General features: G+C 56.0%; 1 protein-coding gene across 11 annotated transcripts in view; it reads left to right on the forward strand.

Annotated features, from left to right (window-relative positions):
- Positions 1–10227, forward strand: part of MARCH8 (membrane-associated ring finger (C3HC4) 8, E3 ubiquitin protein ligase) — a 126851-nt gene extending 116624 nt beyond the window's left edge. For 9 of the 11 annotated variants that reach the window (XM_005856580.2, XM_005856581.2, XM_014537431.1 and 6 more), the window contains 5 exons: positions 2856–2938; positions 3178–4023; positions 5340–5520; positions 7316–7463; positions 9237–10227. In XM_005856580.2, the coding sequence (XP_005856642.1) occupies positions 2856–2938; positions 3178–4023; positions 5340–5520; positions 7316–7463; positions 9237–9538 (1560 nt within the window). In that variant the 3' untranslated portion in view covers positions 9539–10227. The remainder of the gene's footprint in view (positions 1–2855; positions 2939–3177; positions 4024–5339; positions 5521–7315; positions 7464–9236) is intronic. The other 2 variants (XM_005856583.2, XM_014537447.1) reach the window with 2 other exon arrangements.
- Positions 10228–10873: the final 646 nt, after the last annotated feature.

Raw genomic sequence — 10873 nt, forward strand, 5'->3', positions numbered from 1 at the left:
AAACTTTAAGTAAAGTTTATTAAGTTAATTTTAGGGAATGTTGTGGAGTGAAAGAAGATGTAGTGTCGAGGATTGAGAAAGGTATGTTGAGATGGTTTGGACATATAGAGAGGATTAACGAAAGGAGATAGATGAAACAAGTATACAAGATGAGTGTGGATGGGAGAGTTGGAAGGGGTCGACCTCAGTGAACGTACCTCAATCAGATTGAGGACGTTTTTAGCAAAGGCCAGCTTAGGAGTACCCTAATTAAGTTAATAACAATGTACCTACCTATATAGTTTAAGTTTTAAAAATTTGGCTCTCAAAAGAAATTTCAATCGTTGTACTGTTGATATTTGGCTTTGTTGACTGAGTTTGCCGACCACTGCCTTAGGGGAAGGAACGCCCTGTACCTCAGTCTGAGCCACTAAACTTGACCCAGCCACATAGAGGAAGGAGAGCTGACCTCACGCCATGAGGGGACAGGATGTGGATGTAGCTGGACTCTCCAGAGTCTGCTGAGGGAGGCCCGGTGAGACGCTCACTCCTCTGCAGTGGAGTGACCAGCCTGTGGCCTCTGTGACGACTCACTCCTCTGCAGTGCAGTGACCAGCCCTTGGCCTCTGTGGTAAATTTCTAGTCTTGCCCACAGATGCTGAACAGAGCTGGTCACCTTAGAAGTAAAAGAAGAGAGCAAGGCGTTCAAGAAGGCCATCTGCCCCAGGCTGGGTTAGGACTGAACGTCAGAGAACAGGTTGTTAGGAGTTGGGACCTTCGTGTAGCTGCCCTCAGCCCCTTCCCGAGTGAGTGGCAGGAAGGCCCTGTGCTCTCAGAGTCTCCACAGCAGAGCCAGCGCCTGTTCCCGGCCGGGCTGGGGCAGAGGCTCCCGGAGTGAAGCCTGGGATGGCTGCCGGGTGGTGGCCCTGCAATGGGAACCCAGCAGCATCATGTGCACGCAGGTCCTCACTTTCCTTTGGGAAGAGCAGTGACATAGTGACAGGTTATTTGAGGGCGTCATTTTCATGTCTCCAAATAAATTAAACATTGGAATCTTAAGAACTTTGACTAGTAATTCTTTCAAAGAAAACATACCCAGTGCCCATATGCACATTCTGCTAGGAAGTCAGTGCAGCTTCTCAGGCGACTCCGAAGATGTGCTCATTGAGGAATCCACCTGGCTTAGCACCCATGGGCGCCCACAGCGGCACTCCCGGAGGCTTCTTCAGGTGGCGTGGGGTTTGGCACGTTTACTTGCCGTGCCAAGGGTCAGGGACGTGGTCCAGTGAACACCTCAAGTGCCAGCCGGTCCTCCAGGCCATGCAATTACAGAGGAGGAGGGGAGAGTTTGACAATGGTGCTTCCTGTCTTGGTGACTCACCCGTGTCAGAGGCCCTGTGGCTGGAGTGCCAGAGTAAGCGTGCACCCCTAGGGTGGCACTTAGCAAAAGTGGGGCCAGGCCTCAGCTGGAGAATTGTGGACCAGAGTGGCACTCCCCAAAGGACCAAGGAGAAGGGCTGAGGGCCACTGAATGTCCTCAGGAAGGCTGAGAAGTGACATGGGCTTGCTCTCGATGACAAACCATAGTACAGCTGCCCCGTATCATCGGGCGTTGCATACATGGCTTTCACATCTGCAGATTTAATCAACTGAGGATTGAAAATATTCAGGGGGAAAAAGCCCAGAAAGTTCCCAAAAGCAGACCGTGAATTAGCCATGCACTGAGCACTACCCTGAGTCCACGCAAATGGAGTGAGTCACGTGTGGGCACACCCCGCTCTAGGCTATATGCAAATACAGGCTATATGCAAATGCTACACTGTTTTATATAAGGGACTTGAGCATCTGTCGCTTTGGTATCCATGGGGAGTCCTGGAATTAATCCCCAGAGACCCAGGGACAACTGTACTATTTTCCTGTGGTTGCTTGGGGTGTGTGGAGCAGGTGCTCGCCTAGGTTGTCCTAAGGAGCAAAGCATGCATTTCCATGCAGGTGCACGGTGCTGTGAGGGCCTGGGAACTAGCAAGGGCCCCACAGGCTGGCGTGGGAGGCTGCAGGACCCTCCTGTGGTGGTTTTGTATCCTCGGCCACACTCCCTGTTGCTCTCTCTCCTTCCATGTCTCCTACCACTGTGGTGTCTCCTCACCCTCCTAGATCTTTTCTCTAGTTTGGGCTTATTCATGACCTTTCTGAGCCCCTGCTCTATCTCATGACCTCCTGGTACACATTCTTTCAAATTTAAATTTTGTCTCTTATTTGTTTTGATGAGAACTCCTGGGAGCATTCTGTGCTGGGCCACTGGCTGCTCTGGATCTGTGGCCCGGTGGCCCTGATCTCCCTCTGTATGAAGAGCTCTGGCTGGGCAGCACTGTTTGTGGCCCAGCCTTGAGGTGGTGAGCAGGAGAGAGTGCCCACGGCCTACGGGCCTCGATCAGGGAACCCAGGACTCGCTGGCGGGAGCAGGTGCCCCAGTGATCACATGCAGTTCTTTTGCTTTTGCCACACGCCTTGTAGTACTCGGTTTCTTGACCTGTGTATGAACTAATGACACTCAGATGCTTAGGAAATAAATGACCGCGAATCTTTGGTGCTGCTCCAGTCTCAAATATTTCCTGGCTACACTTTTACCCACATGCAAGAAAAGCGACCGTGAATCTTCGGATCCGTGGTGCTGCTCCAGTCTCAAGTATTTCCTGGCTACACTTTTACCCACATGCAAGAAAAGAGAGCTATTGGATTTGTTCTGTCCCAGCTGTGGGACCTAGTTCATGGCACTCACTGAGCAGGAGGAACTAGCAGACATGTCCCATTCGGATGAAGAGGGGCTCAGGGTCCTGTTGACTCTCCCGGAAACTGACGGAGGTGTGTCGTTGCAGGTCGGGGGTCCTCCGCTGGTGTCGGCTCCCGTGCCCGCCTTCTCTCGCTCTTCTGTCACACCTTCCAGTCAGGACATCTGCAGGTAACACCCTCTTCAGATGCTACAGTGGCTCGTGTCACCCCAGAAGTATGCGATAGTGTCCGCAGTTCTCGGTGTTTTATTCGCTTGGTCAACACTGTGCTTTGCTCTAAACAGTCGGCCCCGTTCTGTGTGCTGTTTGCTCACCAAGTTACACGAGTCTCATTTCTTCACTTGTATGTCTGTTCTCTTTAAAAATTGTTTTCACTTCTGTGTTTTATCCCACTGTTCTCTGCATGCAGTTCCAGGGCAGTGTGTTCTGGGTGTTGTCACCACAGCCCCATGCAGGCTGCTGTTGTCCTGAAAGCGGCTCGGGGCCCGAGCTCTCTGGCGCCAGGGCTCACAGTGACCGTGCTCTGTGCAGACACACTGCCCGCGCCACCGAGGACTCCCGGCGGCTCCGAGTGGGCCCCGGCCGTGAAGCCTGCTCAGAGCAGCAGAGCCAGAAGGACGCTCAAGTGCTCCAAGTCCCTGAACGATGTGGGCGAGAAGGCCCAGGACAGCGTGGGAAACTTTGGCTATGTGGAAAGAACGTGCTCGGAAGGGAAGCTGATACTCTCTCAAGATCCGTGTCTCAGAATTAACAGATTCCATCATAAACAGAAAAGAACTCTGAATTGCAAACCTCTTGGCCATTCCAAACATCCTTGTGTTTCATCCCTATTTGCCAGTCACCCAGCTGCCTCAGAGGTGGAGGGTGGCAGGGGGGGCATGCATGTCCCTCTTCTGGAAGAGAAAGCAGATGAGGAGGCCGTTTCCAGAAGCCGGCGGCTGCTCAGGTACCTGTTCTCCCTCTCGCGTGGCTCGAGCGCCAGCAGCCTGCACAGGTTCCACGAGCTGGAGAGCGGGGCGGCCCACCTGCACAGCGCCAAGTCCTCCAGCGGGCTGGCCGGCAGCGCGGGCTTCTGCTCCGACGACATGGGAGATGACGACGTCTTTGAGGACAACACATCCGCAAGATCGAAGAGGAAGGCCCTGCGGGCACCCCTCTGCTCCGTGGAGAAGGACAGTGACCTGGACGGTTCCTCTCCCCTCTCTGAAAAATGCCCCCCCATCTCTCCCGTGTCCACGTCAGGGGATGCCTGCAGGTTGGTTTGCCAGGAACCACCATTCTGCCCATCTCTGCTCCCACACCTGTGTAGCCTCATCTTGCTTTTAATATGTGAAGTTTCAGGAAAACCAATTAGTAGGCAGTGGTAGACAATTGTGGATTAATAGTTTCTCCAGAAGAATGGAGTGTTGATACCATTTGGAAAACCAATTTCTATGACATGGGTCCCAAGATAGTTTCACAGACGATAAAAGAGGAAGAAGCTACACATATTAAAGGTCAAGCTGACTTTGCATAAGGAAGTTGGAAGAAAGAAAGTTTTCCGGCTTGATGGTCTAGAGTCCAGGGCTGGCTGTCCTCCCCGCCTCATTGTTACCCCTTGTTCCACCTACAGCATGATGTGCATGGGAGAGGCTGTCCTTCCTTCTGTTTAACTTGGAGGCAGCCGCCTCTGTCCAGGTCCTAATTCCACTGCCCACCTCCATCTCCTCCCATGTCAGCAGCCCGGGCGGAGATAATGCCTCCCAAATCTTTCAGAAAGCACTTTTTATCACCACTCTAAGCCTTCCCCATCCTAACCTTCCCCAGTCGCCCTCCTGAGGGCCAGCCATTATCAGTTCTGACAATTGGATCAGAAAGAAACAGCTGAGAGCCGGGCCAGGGCCAGCCGCTCCTTCCAGGCTGGTGTCTCTGCTCCTCAGCGGCTGGGAGGACCCTGTTTCTCAGAGGTCTGTTTAGTTTCTCGAGGTTAGTAGCTCGATCCTGTTGCATGTTCCCTGAACCTTTCGATATAATAAATGCTTTAAAATTCCCACTTATTGCTATGAGTGGTCCTGCAAAAAGAAATGAACCTGCAGCCCCTCAGAATGTCCTGAGGTCCAGGAGAGGTGCCGAGATGTCCCTGCTCACCCTGACGGAACTGTGTGGTTTGGAGGTGAGGTCAGTGATGATAGTGAAAAAGCAGATCCCACCATCTTTCAAATCACTGGTACTTTTGGAAGGCTGATTTTCTTTTACACAGAAATTTTTTCCTAATTATTTTAACGTCGTAAGTTCTGGAAGATACTGCCCGGTTGCCTTAAATGTGTCTTTCAGTGAAGTTCTTACCCAGAGTGACTGCTGTGTCATTTCTTACACCAGTTCCCCTCTCGTGCCCAATGCCCAGACTCCCCGTGTCGGTGCAGTTAGCTAGAGGTGTTTAGTTTGCAGTCATTGTCCTCGCTTTTGTCTGTCTGTGTCTGTGCTTGTAGTTGATCCTGTGATGTTTGTTTCTGAGCGTTTTCTTGGGGGAATGGCCCTGGCACCCTGTTGTCAGCCCCGCTGGTAATGCCTGCTCTCCTTCCTGCGCCCTAGGATCTGCCACTGTGAGGGGGACGACGAGAGCCCTCTGATCACGCCCTGCCACTGCACGGGGAGCCTGCACTTCGTGCACCAGGCTTGCCTGCAGCAGTGGATCAAGAGCTCCGACACGCGCTGCTGCGAGCTCTGCAAGTACGAGTTCATCATGGAGACCAGGCTGAAGCCGCTGAGAAAAGTAGGTGGACGGGCCGGGGCGCGGCCTCGCCCAGAGGAGGCCCGAGTCCGCATGTGTCCGTTTCTGCGAGGAGGGGCGGTGCGCACGCTCGGGCGGCGGAGATCACCGTTTCTGGCGCTGATTCCCAAGTCCCTCCTCTCAGTCGTCACGCTTTCTTTTTCCTTCCAGCTGAGGCTGCGTGCTCGCCTGTGTCAGTCATTTGGTCCTTGACCTGTCTCGTGACATTTTAGTCAGCATTTAACTTTCTATGTGTTGAGTCTATGCCTGGCCTCCAATTAGAACTGCAAATTAGAGATTAGTATCTCCCCTGCACGAAGCACAGCATAACACAGTATCTTTGTCCTGTGAGAAGGGTTTTAGGTGGGAGGGTAGGCTGGGGAGGCAGGAACCAAAGGCGGACAGGACACGGCCCTTGTCCCGGGCCGCGGCCCCTCTGTCAGGAGCCTTGTCCTGCACACGCGTCCTGTAGGCATGAGGTTTGTCTGGAACAACACAAGACTTGTTCATATCTCAGATTTTATATGGAAATTGACCAGGGAGCCACATCCTCAGAGAGCAGCACAGGTCAGTGCCGGTTAAACGCTAACTCACGCCAGGCACTTGGGGAGGAAGCGTGCGCTGGGAGCTGGGGCTCAGAGGGGAGTGGTAGCATCCCAGAATGTTGGGGTGTTGAAGCAGCTCTGGAGGGTCAGTAGGATTTGGAGGTGAAGTGAAAGGTGAGGTGAGCACTCAGGGGAGTGAGAGAGGTTTGAACTGAGTGTGCCTTAGGGAATCACAGGAAATCAGGGAGTAGGGCTCAGGTTAGGAGAGCAGCCAAAGGAAAGTCGGGGGCTTTAGAAGGAGTCGGACACAGATTTAAAGTGATCTCAGGCACCTCCAGTCCCGAACTGAGTGTGCCTTAGGGAATAACAGGAAATCAGGGAGTAGGGCTCAGGTTAGGAGAGCAGCCAAAGGAAAGTCGGGGGCTTTAGAAGGAGTCGGACACGGATTTAAAGTGATCTCAGGCACTTCCAGTCCCCGGGCCCTGCTCTGCCGGATTCTGGGGAGTCAGGCGCTTGACCAAGATCGAGGGCCCTGCGGCTCTGCTCTGGCCTCTCCCCACAGAGCATCTGCAGAGGCTGTGAGGCTGGTGAGGGCACCTGCTTACTCCTTGTTCTCTTTCTCTACCTTTATGTGTTCTCTTCTCGTTTGGAAACCGATAAATGAAAAAGGAAATCTGGCTATTTGGAGTAAATTAATGCGTCCCTAGAGGAGATGGGACTGGCAGAGACTGCGTGTACCAGGAGCTCTTAGCGTCGATTCACGCTGTTGCTGCCAGAGTAGCAGAGGAGCAGAGGGAGCACCTCCTGCATCACCCTCCCGTGTGGTGTGACCCATCGCGGTGTGTTGTGGCGTCATCACCCTCTGCTTCCCTCGCCCACGCTGGTCAGCACGCCAGGGAGACTTACAGTGTGCCACCTGGGTCTGGGCCGGCAGGCGGTGTTGATCGGGGCTGGAACCAGAGACTCCCTGACCAAGCACTGCTGTCTGGTCTGCTGGCAGGATAAGCAGGCGGCTATGGGGCGTAGCTCCCAGCTCATCTCGACCCCGGCCTCTTGCCATTGCACAGGGAGTTGTCCGCTGACAGAATACCAGTACCGGGTGCCTGATTAGAGCCAAGCGGCTTAAAGAGAATGATTTTGGGTATTGAGGGGTATTCATGTAGTTGGGGGGGAGGGGAAGCTCCCCCATCACCAGTGCTCTCACCCCCGCAGCCTGCACTGAGTCGGACCCCGTCTGTGTGTTGTCTCTGCAGTGGGAGAAGCTGCAGATGACGGCCAGCGAGCGCAGGAAGATCATGTGCTCGGTGACGTTCCACGTCATCGCCATCACCTGCGTGGTCTGGTCCTTGTATGTGCTCATCGACCGCACCACCGAGGAGATCAAGCAGGGGCAGGCGACAGGTGCGTGCCGGGGACCAGGGGGCTCGGCACAGGGGCAGGCGACAGGTACGTGCGGGGACGAGGGGACTCGGCACAGGGGCAGGCGACAGGTACGTGCGGGGACGAGGGGACTCGGCACAGGGGCAGGCGACAGGTACGTGCGGGGACGAGGGGACTCGGCACAGGGGCAGGCGACAGGTACGTGCGGGGACGAGGGGACTCGGCACAGGGGCAGGCGACAGGTACGTGCGGGGACGAGGGGACTCGGCACAGGGGCAGGCGACAGGTACGTGCGGGGACGAGGGGACTCGGCACAGGGGCAGGCGACAGGTACGTGCGGGGACGAGGGGACTCGGCACAGGGGCAGGCGACAGGTACGTGCGGGGACGAGGGGACTCGGCACAGGGGCAGGCGACAGGTACGTGCGGGGACGAGGGGACTCGGCACAGGGGCAGGCGACAGGTACGTGCGGGGACGAGGGGACTCGGCACAGGGGCAGGCGACAGGTACGTGCGGGGACGAGGGGACTCGGCACAGGGGCAGGCGACAGGTACGTGCGGGGACGAGGGGACTCGGCACAGGGGCAGGCGACAGGTACGTGCGGGGACGAGGGGACTCGGCACAGGGGCAGGCGACAGGTACGTGCGGGGACGAGGGGACTCGGCACAGGGGCAGGCGACAGGTACGTGCGGGGACGAGGGGACTCGGCACAGGGGCAGGCGACAGGTACGTGCGGGGACGAGGGGACTCGGCACAGGGGCAGGCGACAGGTACGTGCGGGGACGAGGGGACTCGGCACAGGGGCAGGCGACAGGTACGTGCGGGGACGAGGGGACTCGGCACAGGGGCAGGCGACAGGTACGTGCGGGGACGAGGGGACTCGGCACAGGGGCAGGCGACAGGTACGTGCGGGGACGAGGGGACTCGGCACAGGGGCAGGCGACAGGTACGTGCGGGGACGAGGGGACTCGGCACAGGGGCAGGCGACAGGTACGTGCGGGGACGAGGGGACTCGGCACAGGGGCAGGCGACAGGTACGTGCGGGGACGAGGGGACTCGGCACAGGGGCAGGCGACAGGTACGTGCGGGGACGAGGGGACTCGGCACAGGGGCAGGCGACAGGTACGTGCGGGGACGAGGGGACTCGGCACAGGGGCAGGCGACAGGTACGTGCGGGGACGAGGGGACTCGGCACAGGGGCAGGCGACAGGTACGTGCGGGGACGAGGGGACTCGGCACAGGGGCAGGCGACAGGTACGTGCGGGGACGAGGGGACTCGGCACAGGGGCAGGCGACAGGTACGTGCGGGGACGAGGGGACTCGGCACAGGGGCAGGCGACAGGTGCGTGCGGGGACGAGGGGGCTTGGCACAGGGGCAGACGACAGGTACGTGTGGGGACGAGGGGACTCGGCACAGGGGCAGGCGACAGGTGCGTGCCGGGGACGAGGGGGCTCGGATTGAGCGTGACTCCAGGTTGTTTCATTCCCGGGTTTCTGGTAGGGGCACCAGTGGTAAGGCAAGAGCCATCCTGTTGGGATGCCCCTCTTGCTTCTTGCTGTGAGTGGTTTCTAAGGTCCAGTCAGAAGAGAGGCCTTCACGGAGGGAGAGAATCTCCATGAACTGCCCCCTGGAAGGGCAGGATGAAAAGGAATGGCCCCTCCCAGCCCTCCTGCAAGAGAGCAAACTTTGATGAGCTAAGAATCCGTGGGTTATAAGAAGTTCCTGAGTTGTGTTTTATCTCTTCAGATCTTAAATATGTCAGCTGACAGGCTAACCTGGTGTTTCCCTTCCAGGAATCTTAGAGTGGCCCTTTTGGACTAAGTTGGTGGTGGTGGCCATCGGCTTTACGGGCGGACTTCTTTTTATGTACGTTCAGTGCAAAGTGTATGTACAATTGTGGAAAAGACTCAAGGCTTACAACAGAGTAATCTATGTTCAGAACTGTCCAGAAACAAGCAAAAAGAATATTTTTGAAAAACCTGCCCTCTCGGAGCCCAACTTTGAAAATAAAGATGGGCGTGGAGTCTGCCATTCCGACACCAACTCCAGTTGCACAGAACCCGAGGACGCCGGAGCGGAAATCATCCCCGTCTGAGTGGGGAGGGAGCGGCCTTCCCGGACGTGCCATCGCGTACCTTCTCCCCGTGCTGTTAGCACAGACCGGCCGGCGACTGTTGTCGGTGCTCCTCTTCTCCTCAGCCCTCCTTGCTGGATCTCCTGGGGAGCTCACGGAGGCTGTGTGCCTGGGCACCACTTGCGCAGCAGGCCTATTGGGGCGGGGGGGGGGGCGGGGGGGGCGGAGCCCATGACACCCTACGGGGGACGGGGAGCTGGCATGGTCTTGAGCAGAATGGGAGAATAAGGTGTCAGGCTGAGGAGGCGCGGGAGCAGGGGGCACCGGGCCCTGAGGTGCAGCTCACCCGGTTGGTGGCAGGCCCAGCCTGGCTTGCAGCGCTCGGAGTGTCGTCACGGTGCGAGGACCCCTCCTCCCGGGAGAGCCCAGAGGTGCTCCCACTGCCCACCTCCCCAGCAGGTGGCCGTGGCGCTCTGTGCGTGGTGGCAGGCGAGCCACTAAGCAAACAGCACTTTACAAAAGGAGAATCTTTATTTTATGTTTCCAGTAAGACTGATATTTAAAAGAATGTTTCATTTGGAAACCTCTTTACGACCCTGACGATCACTTCCATGTTATAATAGATCTGAAACCCTCTCTGCCTTACATATTCTAAGAAACGTGACATCTCCTCTGTGTCCATTAAAGGGACTTGTGACCATAAAGCAGGACAATAGGTCTGACGCTTTCTCCTAACATTTCAGGGAATGAATGGATTCTAAATGGCGACTTGAGCATAGTTCTGTGGTTTCAAGCCTGTGTTATGACAAGTCTTACAAACATTTCTTTTTTTGTCAACACTGAAAAGAAAGGGCTTATGGGGTCTAAATGAAAGGAAAAGTGAATAATTAAAACAAAACTGAATATTTAAAAACCATTCCTTTCCTGACAAGCCTCTGCCCTGTGCTGGCTTCACACTGAAGAGCAGGCATGCCCACCTGGCCTGGGGGTGCACCCCGCAGGTCTCAGGGACCCCTGCGCCTCAGCCAGCTCCTGCTCCAGAGGTGCTGCCCAGGGCAGAGGCAGGCAGGCTGGCTGGCAGCGACTGCCATGGCTCACTGTGTCCCTGCCCTCAGCCACACCCCAGCCCTGGTCGCCTTAACTGGACTGGACAGAGATGATCTTTTTGGGGCCCTGGCCTTGCGATCAGTCTGTTCTGTCTTCAGGGATGCTCTCCCTTCCATTTTTCATACAACAAACAAAACCAAAATCACTACCGTCAAATGGCTTTTGTCCCTTAAAGAATCTACTTAAAATTCTTTTTTTAAAATCAGTGTCGTTGCCCAGGGACCTGGTTAACGCCAGGAGAAGGCGAGG

Source organism: Myotis brandtii, unplaced genomic scaffold, assembly GCF_000412655.1.
Source record: "Myotis brandtii unplaced genomic scaffold, ASM41265v1 scaffold1032, whole genome shotgun sequence".
Taxonomy (NCBI): Eukaryota; Metazoa; Chordata; class Mammalia; order Chiroptera; family Vespertilionidae; genus Myotis; species Myotis brandtii.